The 15,500-nt window shown below is 36.4% G+C and overlaps 2 protein-coding genes across 2 annotated transcripts in view; both read left to right on the top strand.

The window, feature by feature from the left end:
* LOC142339563 (putative small nuclear ribonucleoprotein Sm D1) overlaps positions 1-4,208 on the top strand; it is a 179,917-nt gene extending 175,709 nt beyond the window's left edge. The window contains exons 2-3 of the mRNA XM_075389697.1: positions 3,295-3,606; positions 3,933-4,208. Of these exons, the coding sequence (XP_075245812.1) occupies positions 3,315-3,606; positions 3,933-4,021 (381 nt within the window). The 5' untranslated portion in view covers positions 3,295-3,314 and the 3' untranslated portion in view covers positions 4,022-4,208. The remainder of the gene's footprint in view (positions 1-3,294; positions 3,607-3,932) is intronic.
* A 2,637-nt stretch (positions 4,209-6,845) lies between these two features.
* LOC142340180 (4-hydroxybenzoate polyprenyltransferase, mitochondrial-like) lies at positions 6,846-7,969 on the top strand. The gene has a single exon (XM_075390682.1). The coding sequence runs from the start codon at positions 6,847-6,849 to the stop codon at positions 7,945-7,947; it is 1,101 nt and encodes a 366-aa protein (XP_075246797.1). The 5' UTR covers position 6,846; the 3' UTR covers positions 7,948-7,969.
* The last annotated feature ends 7,531 nt before the right edge of the window (positions 7,970-15,500 follow it).

Here is a 15,500-nt window from a genome sequence, read left to right as displayed (position 1 = left end):
CCAAAATTTATTGTCCCCCTCCCGCCCTTTTCGGAGATCATAATAACGGAGAACAATTCCATAACAACGAACTTCTAAACCAAACAAAATTACACCGGTACAGAAACAAAGAGCACATAATCTACTCAAACAATCGAAAATTACTTTTTCTGTTGAAATTGTTGTAGAAGAAGATAATTTATTTTTCCCCCACAAGCTGCAGCACCACCTATTTTTAGAGTAAAAACAAACCCATCAACTTTATTTGTCGAAAAATTCACTATAAATATATTTCTACAAATTCCTGTCACACCCACTTCCAATTAAACAACAAAATAAAGTAGACCAGCACAACACTTCCACACCTAAATCAGGCGTACAAGATATTGTAGTCACACATTTTGATTGTTCAACAAAGCATATCACAAATATGCAGTATTATAAGCTCAATATAATTGGCGAATGTAAAACAAACCCGAAGATTTTCAAATACTCCCCGCCCAAGTGCAAATATTTTCACAAATTCAAACGCTACGAGTACACAAGTACGAGCCTGTGCCACACACGTTAAACTTTGCGTAAAACGAAACCTTTTGTCACAAAATTGCACTTAAAAGAGGCTTCAAGTTTCATATAGAATCTCAAATTCAATATTATGCGCTGTACCACAACATTCAACGAGGTGTTGATCACAGGGGAATCTTAATTTTGATGCTCCGAAATTCTATTTGTAACATACATGTCGGTTGGTTTGGCTAACATAGATGGAACTGCATCCATTACATGTAACCTCATATACCACCAAGGATTTTAGATTCTTATCAAAAGATTGTTTCAGGGTGGGAAAGCAAGTTCTTATTTTTCACGTTGTGAAAATGATTTGAATATCACACAATTTTTTCAGTCCACTCGCAAAATTTTTAATGATGTTTCCTCTGTATTGAACAAAAAACCTCGGTTTTAGCTAAAACGTTGTTCAATTTTGGGACTACGAAATGTTGTTCATTTTTGGGGTGTTTTGCTGTAAACTTTTTATTCTTGCCTATTTTATCCTACGTCTCATTAAAAATACTGGATGACCACTAAGACGGAAATTGATTTTCAGTCCAGATCCCTTGATTTTTTTGAAAACATACATCAAAGGGTTGCCAATCACTGGTTGGATTATATAAATATATATATATATATAAATATACATATATATATATATATATATATATATATATATATATATATATATACATATATATATATATAAATATATATATATATATATATATATATATATATGTGTATGTGTGTGTATATATACATGTATATAAAGTCTAAGAAAGTCCCCTCTTTGCGGGAAGATGTGAACTGATTTGCTAGTTTTGTTCAGGGGTTGATGAAATAAGAAGTGTGACAGCTTGTTCACTTTGCCAGTTGCCTCTATGAACTTGCTGAGGGTTTGGCAGTCGTCGTAAGTTAGTAGATTGAGCTCTTCAATGTTCTCTGATATGTAGTGGTCGCATAGACGGCAAAAGAAGAAGTAATGTGTCGACTTTTCCTCAGCTGAGCCGCACATTCACAGGGGGGATGCAAACTGACTCAGCCTCCATCGTTTGAAATCTGAGAAAAGAGGGTTGTTACATACACGAAGCTGCATTTTGTGTTGGCTAAGTAAGGATTTCCAAGGATAAGGGGGCTCTTGCTGTGGCAGTCTGGCTTTGTATTTCTGAAAATTTTCAGGACAGCAAAATTATCAGATGAGGATCATCTTCTCTGCCACAGTTCATTGTTGAAAGCAGTGACTGAGTGAGTACTATAACCTAGAGCAGGATAGTTCCCCGTGACTTTTTCAGATCTTCTTAGACAGATTTCGACGAGATGCCCTTCGATCGCACGTGATCAAGTACGTTAAAGTGAGCTTCAGCCACTATATCCAGTTGATTCTCTCTTAATTTTGTCAGAAACTTTGCGCTTATGTTCTGGAACAGAATATCCAGTGGGGGGACTCCAAGCAAGACTTCACAGGCAGACATTGGCGGAGACACGAAGCTCTTGAAAATCGATCTTAAAATGAGATTCTGTTGCACTTGTAGTTTTTCAAGTGAGAATATTCGGATTAAAAATTCTATGTACAGTCCCTTGAATCATATTTTTCTTAAGTTGTAATGTTGCACAGCTACGGAATTTTAGTAGTATGCCGGTACTGGTCTTTTCTTGATATCAATAACAGCTAATTTTCTTATGTTCGTTTACGTTTATTTTAGATCTAGGAAAGCCAGGTCTCAATTACCGTTTGGTGTCTCAAGAGTCAATTGACAGTGCACACCATATCATCCACATACCTCTTGAATAATTTCAATTCCTGTGTGTACTCTGTGAACCTTTTTCCGCACAATAGGAACAGATCCATACAATTTCCTGCATGTTCTTTTACTCCGTGTCAGTGATAATTTGGCATTTTGCATGAAACCAGTTTTGCATGATTCGCACTCGACCCCTTTCCCTCGGAAAGTAACGCGTCGGTTACATTCAATGAATATTACTTTTGTATCAGGAGTTTTGTTCTCCCCTCAATTGGTTTCTGCAATGATTTTTCAAAAGATCTCATCTACAAATTTGCCAAAATTACAGCCAGCGAAGCACCCATTGCTAAACCGTCCGATTGAGTGTACCACATTTTATTACACTTTAAGTAAAAATTTGTTACGGCTAGTCTCGAAATGCTGATCATAGCTAACCTCGAAATCTCAGGAACCTCGTCACGGTGTACAGTTCTTTAAGCGCAATTTCAATTGCCTCCTCAACCGGTACATTGGTGTACAAGCTTTTAACATCGAGAGATACAGCTAGCTCATCTTTTCTATTAAGTCTCAGTATTTGAACCTGGTAACCTCTCACAAAAGGTAGAGAGAAATTTATTGAGGTTCTCGTAACTGCTACGGGGTATTGACAGAACAGGCCAAAGCGGCGTACCGCTTTTATGTCCGTTTCATTAATTGATGCAAACTGCTATTTATTAATTTCTCCGTTTTTATTGTTAGATCATCACTCTCCATTACGAGCCCCAAACTGACTGGTACTGAGGATTTCATCACTTCAAATCCTAATAGCTTCAAATCCTAATAGTTGTTTTTGAAGAACCTTAGCCCCTATCTCGACGATTTTCAGTATATTAGAGCTCTTACTAGTCGTTCGAGAGCAATTTTTCACAGCAAGAATTTATGCACGTATATAGAAAGGGGTTGGCGTACCGTCCTGTATTGACTGACCTATCATCCTTGCGGGCGAGAAAATTTTGTTTAATAAACTGTTTTAATATTTCAGATTTCAAGAATCTGATCATAATGAAATTAGTGCGATTTCTCATGAAGCTGAACCATGAGACAGTGACAATAGAACTGAAAAATGGCTCTCAAGTTCAGGGTACTGTGACCGGTGTTGATATGACCATGAACACGCATTTGAGAAACGTCAGACTTACTCTGAAAAATAAAACGGATCCAATCATTATGGATACATTATCTATTCGTGGCAATAATATCAGGCACTACATCCTACCCGACAGCTTACCTCTTGATACACTCTTAGTCGATGACGCTCCTAAAGGACGTGGCCGGGGCATGAGAAGCTCTAGAGGTAGGGTTAATCTAGTTATTGATTAATTTTTTTTAGATTTTTTCGTTGAGTTTTAATAATCGGCTCAAATTCTTATGAAATCAAATTTTTGGTGCAGAGAATACTGAGTTGCATACATGTAGGAAAGAATTTGTATAAATTTTAAAGATCGGTTTAACGCTGTAATTCTACTGTTCATTATTGTTGTTGCATTTTGCTGCCAATGTCTTGTTTGAAAATTAACATTTGTCATAAAAAGTTTATCTTGTGTCCTGAGGCATAAATGAAATCGTTACTGACCTTGATTAGCTAGCTTGATTATTTTATGGGCTAACTTGTTATTTTAGGTGGACCACCTGGACGAGGAGGCAGAGGCCGAGGAGCGAGAGGACGCGGTGGCCCGAGAGGTGGTCGAGGAAGAGGCCGAGGTCGTTAAAACAATAAAGGGCAATTTAATCATTTGGCGCACATGAGTATGTCTGCTGCTTGAGAAGTATTTATATGTACTTAAAGACAGACTATCAGCAACTCTTACCTGTCTTCGTTTTGTTTTTGATTTATCTGAATGTCGTTGTTATTATGACAAACTTTTTACGTTTAAATAATTCATTGTTTCCTCGTGACTGTTTTCTTTAGAATGCAGTTGACATCTTTGTAAGTATAAAGCGCCTACTCGACATTATGCGAGAAGCTCTAGTGCAGAAGGCTTAAAAATGGGACGCAATTATTCAGCCAATAATTGTTTTGGGAATTAACGATTGAATAAAAAGATTATTTGAAAATCTGTCAGAATGAGTCGATGTCACAAAACGGTTGCAAACGAATTGAAAGAGTAACCCAACTTTTCAGATGCTCTTTTTTTGAGTTGTGTTATTGGTCGTTCTCCGCAATTTGTTTTGCCTGACGAATCAGGTCATTTTTTAACGGTAACTGAATACCACTCGATTTTCAAGCTGAGGAGTAGTTGATAGGAAACTCGGGAAATTCTCTCGTTTCCTGCACATCTTTCCTTTTTGGCTCTTTTTTCGTATTTCTCCACACTTAGAGTCGAGTAATAGCCTCCAAATTTTCTGGAACAAAATGAGAACGAAATAACGTTTTTTTAAGCCGCCAAATTTTCCTCCTTTCAATTTTAGGGGACTTTCTTCTTGATATAAGAAATTGGCTGTCAAAAAGATTTTTCAATGTCTTCTGCGTTTGAAAAAAATTAGTTTGGCTATTTTCACATGGGCTTCATCAATCTTGATGCTGTCATGGTTATTAAATGTAAGAGATTCAGTTTGATGGGGGCTCTGCCAAGTGATCATTTGCTGGAAAAGTTAACACCTCAACTGAACAGAACCTATACAAAATTCGTTGAAAATAGCTCTATAAAACATGGAAATTGACACTGCAAATTTATCATTTTTTCATAATTCATTAAAATCTTGCTACGTCTGTTAAACATTCAATTGTCAAGATTTCGTTAAGCACTAAATATAATATTCTGACGTCCAACAGAAAATGAGAGGTCCTGAAATTTTCTCGGTAATTTTTACCACTCGAAGAGATGTATTGATTTTCTTGGCTTTTGTAACCGGAAGTATCTGTGTTAAGAAGGCGTTCAGAGCTAAAAGTGAAAAATTCCCCTACGAATTAGTTTTACTGAGCGTAAGAAGGGCGTTGTTTTAGTAAGGCTGAAATCAAGAGGCAGTGAGGACCCTCGCCCTGAATAGAGAACGAGAGCGAAGCGCATATTAGATCTTGTGCCACCACAAATAAACGTCAATGAATACATCACAATGACGCGCGAAGACGAAAGAAAATATCTGGACGGAGATTGATTGATTTTCGTAGAGCACTGAAATACTTAGCATTTAAGTTAATAAAATTCCATTTTGTAATAGTTCCTAAAGGCGTTAATGTCACAAAGGACAATTTTAAAAAAATGAAAAAGGAAAATTGTCCTCATCATAAGTTCATTTTCTTCAGAAATATTAATGAAAAGGTTGCCCAAAGCTGCCGCAGCATACCAAAGTTGGAAGTTGATTTGAAACTATTGAGCAGTGCATTGCTGGTGCTAGGACAATAGATCGAAAGGCAACAGATCCAAAGCAAAAATTTGGGCAAACGATCGAAAATTATATTACTCAAATGGCATATTGGTCAGGAGACTTAAGCGCTGACTTATATTACAGCGCATAACATTCGGTCTTGATATTTTCTTCGGTTGTGATGGATTCATATCAAGTCCCACAGGCTGCTAAGATATGGCCATGGCTCGCGAGAGATGACTAGATGCTATATTTTTCTTGCAGCTTGCAAATAACGCTTAATTTCAGCCAATGAGAATAGAGAAATTTTCTATCTATTTGCCCAAGTTTTCTGTTTTCAATCTTTTATCCGGCTACCTGCCTTGCTTTATTGAATGTTTTTAATAGCTGCAAAGCGATAGCCTATTATTGACCTTCTTTTGTTTTTTTTGCAAATCAAAGAATTTGAACTGTGTTGGGGCTCTGTCTTTACATTTTCATGTTGTAAGTCAAATTTAGCTGTTGGGGCTCTGTCTTTACATTTTCATTTTGTAAGTCAAATTTAGCTGATGACTTTGTTCACGCCGAAGCAGGAAGTGAAGCGAAAAAGCAAGCAATCTTGGGACGCGAAATTTTTTCGCTATTATATTAAAGTAGTGAAAAATTGGAGTTTGAACAGAAATTTGTTTTCCCGCTACTTGTTTTTCACATGCGGTACCTGGACATCGATTTTTACAGTGTTTTCGATTTTCTAATCTGATTGTTTTCTAATTGATTGTCACAATTGATTCATAGTCCATTCTAGGTCTTGATTTTTGTTGTTTTTGTACAGCCATATGGCGTCACAATCACGTCATATCTTTTCTGTTCAATCTTTATGCAATTTCAACTGAATTGCGTGCGGGACATCTTTTTTTCACGTGAATGTGTTTTTGATCGTACGTGTGACTTAAATCACTCTCAAAAATGACTTCCTTACTCTGAGGGCGACTCTTCTTTAATTTAATTCCAAGACACGGTCACTTGAGTTCGTCACTCTAATTGAAAGTTATTCGAGTGCAGCCATTTGAAGCAGCAATGTTTATACCATCTCAACATTTGATAAAAATTTTTTGTATGTTTCTTTTACTATCTTTATGAAACTGCAGATCTGCAAAGCTGTCGTGGTTAGTTTCTGGCAACCTTCCTGCTTTGTTCCAAATTCTAATCAGTTTGCATATTTACTAATTATTCTATAATTGCAGAAGTTATGGTGTTAATTCAGAGAGCTTATCTAAGAAGTAAATTAGGACTGTATTGGCAATTGTCCTGCAGCAAACATGATGCTGTTAGAGTGTGCAGCGTCGTTAGCACGTCTTATAGACCTAAACGATTACTTGCTGACCAAAAGTCATATTTGAAATCATACTCGAAAGCGATTCAAATTATTCCAAAATATTTAGAAAAAGTTCAGAGTACTTCAATATCTCAAGCTGGTGCTAAATTAGTCGACTCTGCTCCTAGATATGCACAGCCGTACTTGAAGTTGGCCAGAGTTGACAAACCAGTCGGATTCTGGCTTTTGATGTGGCCAGGGCTAACAGGTCTGGCTTTGGGATGCGGTGGGATTCCTGGATTTTGGATCTCGGCTAAATTTTGCTTGGGTGCTATTCTAATGAGAAGCATTGGGTGTACTATCAATGATATTTGGGACAGTGAACTTGATAAGAGTGTTCAAAGAACTATGTCACGACCTTTAGCTTCTGGCGACCTTAAAATCCTACAAGCGGTCATTTTTGGGGGTGTCCAAAGCGTTGCAGCATTGGGTATACTTCTCAGTTTAAACAGCGCAACAATCGGGCTTGGATTCTTAGCATTGCCTTTAGTGGCAACCTACCCGTACATGAAAAGAATAACTTATTATCCGCAAGCATTTTTGGGGTTGTGCATGAATTATGGCCTCTTAATGGGCGTCACAGCTACAACCGGAAGTTTAAGTGTCCCTGTATGTGCTATGTATGCCTCGCTTATGTCATGGACAATTTTCTATGACACGATATACGCTCTACAAGACAAGAAAGACGATATGCTGATAGGAGTCAAGTCTACAGCCATTAAATTTGGGCCGGATGTTGACAAATATTTGTACGGGTTTGCAGCTGTGACGAGTTCCGGCTTATTTCTATCCGGAAAACTGGCTGACCTAGGTCCAAGTTACTATTTCGGCGTGGGGATGATTTCACTCTACTTAATTAAACAAGTGCAAACGTTAAAGCCTGAAAACAATGAGGACTGTATGAAAAAGTTCATAGACAACACTAAAGTTGCAGTTGCTCTTTTCATGTCAGTTATGTTTGGTGCATATCTTTGAGAAATATATATCGTCAAATCTTTTTTGAAAGGGTTTCGAGAACTGTGTGCGTGTTATTATACCCCTGGAAAGAAAATTTAGGTTTTGATAACCATATGTGAACAAACGACTGCGCTTATTAGCAGTAACAATGGTTTACAAAGCCTGATTAGGGTGGGACCAAAGCCAATTTGGGCTAGCTACTGTCAAAGACTACATATGAGCAACCATTAGTTAGAGAGCAAGTTTGCGACGTTGACTATTTGTCCTGTTCTTGTTTTTTTTCGAAACCAAGGAATCAATTTTGGAAATCAGTTCAGTTGTTTTTTGATAACTATATTATTTTATTAATAGCCGCACAGCGATAGCTGGGGCTATTATTGGCCTTCTCTTGGTTTTTTACAATTCAAAGAATTTTTGCAATTCAAAGAATTTGAATTATATTGGGGTGCTGTCTTTTTTTTAAGATCTGTTAACACATTTTCATGATTTTTGAAGTCAAATTGGAGTAGTGATTTTGGTCACGCCGAAACAGGAAGTGGAGCGAAAAAACGAGTGATTTTGCGGCGTGAATTTTTTCGCTCTAAATCTAAAGTAGAGTGAGAAAACAGTGTTTGAACAAAAATTCGCTTTCTCGCTAGTGGTTTTTTGTTCACATGCGGCAATTTCATTTTGATTTTTACTGTTTTTTCGAGTTTTTGGATTGGATTTTTTTTCTAAATTGTTTTCCCAATCCATTCATTGTCCGTTCTAGGTCTAATTTTCTGTTTAGTCAATGAAAATTCTTTGAATTGTACGTCAGGACTTGTCCTGCTATGTTTTTTATTTCGTCGTCATGATTTTTGTTACGACCATATGACGTCACGGCCACTTTTTGTTCATTCGTTCATGTAATTTCAACTGAATTGCATGCGTGACGTTATTTTTCGCTCTTAGTGGAGCGAGTTTTTTTTTTGCTCATTCGCGTGATTAAATTTTCGGTCACACTTGACTTACCTCACTCTCAAAAATGACTTCCTCACTTTGAAATTGACTTTTATTTATTTTAATTCAAAGAGATAAGGTCAAATGGGTGTGTGTTACTCTAAATGAAGGTTATTTGAGATCAGCTAATAGAGGCAGCAATAACTTATACAGATTTTTAATCAAAATATAACAGATCAGCCTTAAAGACAAATTTTTTTGGTCTGTGTTTTTTACTGTTTTTTCTGAGACTGCCGATCTACGAATCTATTGCGGCTATTTTCTCGCAATCTGCCAGCTATGTTCTCAAATTTGTTTGCATTTTCAAATTCTCAATTTTACTAGGCCTACTGCTAATGGATGTCGGAACTCGAGATGCTCAAATCTACCCCCCTCCTCTCAGTTTAATTAAAGAGGCATAATCTTAAGCTTACCGTTGCCGTCGTGTGCGAGCAATTGGTAAAACGTCAGCAGGCTGCGTTTCGTGTTAATCCTGTTTCTTTTAATTGCTCTCCAGCAAAGTTTGATTCAATTATGTGGAATATGGTGCTCTTCTCAATTGCTCTTGAACGAAGTGTGAAACAATTATTGTAAAGGCGTCTGTTTTTTATACCAAATTTTTGCTTGACCGTTTTGACTTCTCGAGCGACTTTTACGCCCTTGACGCTTTCATTTTGTGTGATCTAAATCTCTTTCTCTTTCACACGTGTCAGCAGCTGAACTCAAGTGGCGGCAGTTCACTGCTAAAAGTCAAATAAAAAGTGCGCAAAAGTTTGTAATTTTTTTCTTTTTAAATTTTATTAGTGATTATAGTGATAAATAATAACCTCAAGTAACGTCATTGGAAGGCCCCTTCGTGAATTTAGTTACCCCCCTCCCCAACTGAAATACGCTGCAATAGATTCCAGCTCTCACTAGTCGTAATCGATATTTGCGTCTTCTGAAAGTTTAAAGCAGTTGAACGGGGTTGGTGTCAAGTTACAAAGTTTGCCAATATTTGTTACTATTTTTGCTTTAAATCTCAGTAGTAGTCTAAAATAACCTCTAAAAGCACTATTTTTGAGCCGCTTACAGCAATTTTATTGTCCTTGTATATGATCTGTAGCCATTCAACTCCATATTTTTCCAACTTACATATTTTATTTTGTTCAGATTTATTCAGTACAAGTTCTCATTTGCACCACTAGAGATCATAATTTTTTTTTGTTTTTCCCGACTTTCTACAATAAACCGTTTCATTCTACATATTAAACATAATTTTCGCTGTGCTGCTCTTAGTTGTGTTAAAAATTGCGGGTTCAATTCTTGCCTGTAGTACACCATTGTTGTACACCATTACTTCTATTTCGAACCCTAGAAATCAAAATGAATAAAATAATGGTCTCCGGGAGCTTGACATAGCTCAAGAAACCATATCAAATTGTAGGACTTGGCTTTAAAAGCAAACATTCGACACAAAACTGAGGCAACCTATTTTTTTGCAATATTTTAAATTAATTTCTCTGTGGAGTGTTTCCTCTAGCTGATTAATGGCGATTCGTTTATAATTTTAATACAATTAGTACTTTAAAACAATTAGCAAACGAGAGCAGCTTGGCGATCTTTAACGTGCGTTTCTAGGTGAACTCTAAACATATTGACTCAGTGAGCTGTCAAATTGTACTATGCTTTGCAGGTAATGGTTGAATTTTTGAATTTATATTTTAGTGTTATCGAGCTCTGGACGTTACTTTTTCTAACCTCGGGTATATTGTTTGAAAGAAGTGCAAAAACTTCTATGCGGCATCGATATTTTGGGTTTGTGATGCCACTGTTTTTTGCTTTATAATAGTTTTTAAGCCTGTTTCTTGCCGACTCTTATCTCTAGAATGTATACTGACTGAGTTTTCGTAGTTTTCCTCGGAGCCCCTCGGTACACCGGAATACCATAGCTTTGATTGGTTGATTTGAAAGGAGTCTATCTGCGCTCTCACGCGACACTAATTCTCGCGATTTTTCCAGCTTTAATGAAATTCTTCGGAAATAGTTTACAGTATGTTTTTAATACATTTCAGAAACAACGTTGGGTGTGTTGGAGCATTTTTTCTCTCAAGGTGTTAAAAAAACTTTTTTGCGAAGTTTTTGGAATTCACTGTATCGGTTTCGATGTAAGAAGAAACTAAAAGTTTTTTTTACAATTAAAAGAATTTTTTGAATCTTTGTTGTTCACACATTTGATGTTCGCTGTCTTTTTTTAATGATCTCTTCACACAGTTTCATGATTTTTGAAGTCAAATTGGAGTGATCATTTTGGTCACGTCCAAAGAGGAAATGGAGCGAAAAGGTGAGTGCTTTTGCGGCGTGAACTTTTTTCATTCTAATTTTTAAGTAGAGCGAGAAAACGGTGTATGAACAAAAATCCACTTTTTGGCTAGTGGTTTTTTTTGTTTGCATGCGGCATTTTCGCTTTGATTTTTACTGTCAATTTTTTTATACAATATTCTAAATGGTTTTCCCAATCCAGTCATAGTCTATTCTAGGTCTAGTTTTTTTGTATGGTCAATGAAAATTCTTTGAACTGTAGGCCAGGACTTGTCCGGAAGTGTTTTTTTTATTTTTTCTCCATAGCTTATAATCACCTTGAAAAGTTTTTCGACAAGGCAATTTCAGACATTGAAAAAAATGTTTCGGTTGGTTAACTTTTCCTAGCTTAACTTTTACTTGTTTGATATTTTTCAAAAATTTCAGTTGCAGAAGCAGCGTAGCGTTTCCCTTGTAAGTTGCAGAAATGGCAATTGCTCGGTAAGGGCGAAAGAAATTTTTTCGAGAAATAAAATTACACCGACATAGTTTTAACGATAACTTATCATGTTCATTAATATAGGTAAAGATTTCATATGCGCGTCTTTGGTTCCATTAGCTGCAGTCTTTCTTGTTGTGTAGCAGAAATTGTGGCATTTATAGGGAGAGGAGAGCGGGATTTATATTGAGATTATAGGGAGGTTTATAGGTCTACATTTGATTAATAGAACTAACCTTTGGGTAGTTTCTAGTGTCTTTCTTAGTTGTTCTTGATTTCGACATCGCAAAATCCGTTGCAACTGTTTGTTCACAAACGTCGTTCAATACGCCAATTTCTAATCGTTGAGAGGACGCGTCGCATAAGATTTTGAATACTTGGCAAGAACACTGTTCCGAGGTTTACTCTCCGTTCCTCTGTGGTTTACGGTAAGTGGAAAAAATCCAAGCGTCCTTTGCCACTATTTCAACTCCTAATAAATGCAGTACAGGTTTGTGAAAATTTATCAGTTTGTATAAGCCTTAAGTACTATGGATAATATACTTTTGAAAGAAACAAAAACAAAGAAACAAATTTTTTTGATAAGTTCAATTGGTGTGCATGAATGGAATCAGTTGATATGCTCTTGAATAGTTCTGACGCGGAACAACGAGCATGCAGCGCAATTGTCGTATTTCTAGCCTCAATTGGAAGTGAGCTAATCAGTGAAGGTCGATGAACGGGAACTGCTATAAGGCCCTACTGTTTGATGAGGTTATTTTACGCGAGAAAACTGGTGGTTTTTTAAGGAAATTTTTTAATCGCACGTAACTGGTCTAAACCAATTATTGAGAACTCGTGTAAAGATCTTTTGGGCAACCTGAATAGACTACAAGCTTTCAATTTTCACACAATTGCATTTCAAGATCAGGGAGCGCTTTCTTTTGAAATTGAATTTTCGGAATAAATTGACCCTCAATATGAATTTATTCAATTACAGATCATGAATTAACAAATAAAATAGCAGAAAAAAGCTCCAAAAGAAGTTTCTCAACTAACATAGTTTCCGAGAAACTCGGCGTTAATTCAGTTTGTTCAAAATGAATTCAAATCATTTTAATTTAGTCAAAGTTGAACTTGCTGAGTTGATTTTGCTGAGTAAAATGCTCTGTCAACCACCGTTTGATGGATGAGTTTGACACTGGGATGAAGTTTGATGTTCTGGGATTTCTTCCCATTTCCAAGCCGTGAAATACCAAAGTTTCTTTCTGATCAAAATCTTATTTGGTCGAAAAATTTACTGGACAACTTTGTTGACTAGAAAAATGAATAGTTCAACATTACGCTTCAATAGAACGAAGTGAGAGATTTTTTGATTTTCTGAGTTGTAAGGAAGCACTTCTATTTTTGGCAAGCTTAGCCGCAAACAATACAGCTTTTTAAGCTATTTGGTATGATATGGAACATTTTACGCGGAGCGTCCAAAAATGAAAGGTTGTCCGGTTTTCTAAATGAAAGCAATGATTCAAATTTTGATGAGTTTGATAGTTCTTTCTTTTGATCACTGATAATTGCACAAGGGGAAGGTAGTCGGAAGTAGGAAGTCGTTAACTTTGAGATGCTTCGGTTAGACACGTCTCACTTGCTCGTATTCTAGAACTTCGCAAGGTTAACTGTTCGCAAGGTAAACCAAGAGGAGATAAAAAACGCTCAAAATAAAGTATTTAAAATTTTTTAAATTTACTCAGAATTGTAATCAATAGTTGCCCAAGGATATCTCATTCATCTCTATTTTTTGTGTCTGCTACTGGAGATGAGAACATGAGAAAGGCTCAAATCTACCCCCCCCCCCCCCCCCCCCCCCCCCCCCCCCCCCTCATCTCCATCGTTTAATTAAAAATGCTGGAATCTTAAGCTGACTGTCGCCGTCGTGTATGAGCAATTCGTCAGTGTTTCCTAATCATCTTGTCTTTTTCTTTTAATTGTTCTCAAACAAAATAAGCAATTATTTGGGGCTTCGCAAGGTTAACTGCTATGAAAATTACAAAACTTGTTAAAACGAGTCTTTTGTGGTGGAACCAAGAGATGTAAAAAACCGCTCAAAATAAATAGTAGTAAACTCTTTTTAATTTGCTCAGAATGGTAATCAATAGTTGCATTAATTGGTAAAATATTAGCTTTCTTTTCAAAAAACTCTATTCAAGACTCCTACTGTTAGCAGTTTCGCCATGCCTTTAATTTTAATGAGAAATAAATAGCACGATCAGAAATAATTATTGTACAATATTGCGGTATTTAGGCTATCAATTTTAACTGCAAGCTTCTGTTTCAGTGAGAAAAATTGAATTTTATCTTTCAACCCCTGTCAAATTGGGGCTGGGACATTTATCTACAAAATAAGGGCTATGGTCTTAGATTTAAATATGAACCAAATATGGCCTTGAAACTAAAGAAATAAAGAAATAAATATCCAGATTATAAAGGATTATTAGCTCTTTAGTTAGGGTTACGTCACGTGAAAATGAGGGGAGCAACATTAGCAGGTGACAAATAAAATTTCCTGGCGAGCAATTGTAGCAAATATCACTGCAGCATATCAATTGCTCTCGAACGAAGTTCAAAGCAATTATTGTAAGCGTGTCTTTTTTATGCCAAATTTTTTTGCTTGACCGTTTTGACTTTTCGAGTGACTTTTACGCCCTTGACTTTTTGCGTTTCAAGTGATCTAAAATTCTCTCTCAATCACAACTTTAAGCAGCTGCACTCAATTGGCGGCAATTGAATACAAAATTGAAATGATTAGAGCTCGCACTAGTCGTTCGAGAGCAATTCTTCCGACGTTTAGTCGATTATGTTTTTCTTGTGCTTAGAGAAAGCAATGTAGAATACCACGAACTGTTTTTTTTTGTTTTATGAACTTCAATTTATTGACAAACTTATTTTGAACGAAAGGAAGGATTTCGAAAAGTGTGTCTCATTGATTAGGCATTAAAACTTTTTAAGTATGCTTTAGAAGCCAGCATTTTTGTTGTAAACGACGCAAAAAGAGCGCTTTGATGCAATTATTGTAGCTCTGTGTTTTTTAATGCAAAAAATTGCTTAAACGGGTTTTGACTTATCAAGTGACCTGTGTCTTTTGAGTTTTTTTTGCGTTTTGTAAAATCTAAATTGGTTTCTATTTCACAATTTTAAGCAGTTCAAATTAATTGGGGATTGTGTACTACTAAAATCAGTTGAAAAATGCGTCGAAATTGGTTTCTTTTCTCACTTTCATTATAGTTGTGTAACCTCTGATGACGTCATTTGAAACCTCACAATATACTTATCCCATGCAAAAGCTCCCCCCGGTCACTCGACGTACAATTGAGACTGGAAATTCAATTTCAAGAGCACTTCGTCTCAGTTTAGAAGCTTATGTTTTGAGTTGCATTGATGCTATGTCGATGTGCGTCATTTCAAGTCAATTTGAGGTGGCTGTTGAGGGCTGCTTGCCTGTTGGAAAACCAAGATCAATCTTTGCTTCTAAATTCTTCAATAAATCGGAAGCTATCCTCTTTTGAGTCAGCTAAAGGTCAAAAGTATCGATGAAAAGTAAATATGCTCGGGTGAAGTATATTTGTTCTATTATCTTTGAACTGTTTAACAAAATATTTTGGAAGCTTGCTTCAGCAACGCCGTTGCAAAATGTCTATCACTTGACAGATGTTTAAAGACCAATTTTCTGACCCTAACAACATCGGAAACGGTGTTCAATCCTCCCTTTATTGCCTTTTTGTTTAATAGAAAGATCGGAGTTATTCAGATCACTGTCCGATTACCCAATAACTTCTTTGAAAATTGAGACTAGATTTTG

Source organism: Convolutriloba macropyga, chromosome 5 (assembly GCF_964194025.1).
Source record: "Convolutriloba macropyga chromosome 5, txConMacr16.3, whole genome shotgun sequence".
Classification (NCBI taxonomy): Eukaryota; Metazoa; Xenacoelomorpha; order Acoela; family Convolutidae; genus Convolutriloba; species Convolutriloba macropyga.
Note: the sequence above shows the minus strand (reverse complement) of the source record. Positions and strands in the feature narration are given on the sequence as shown.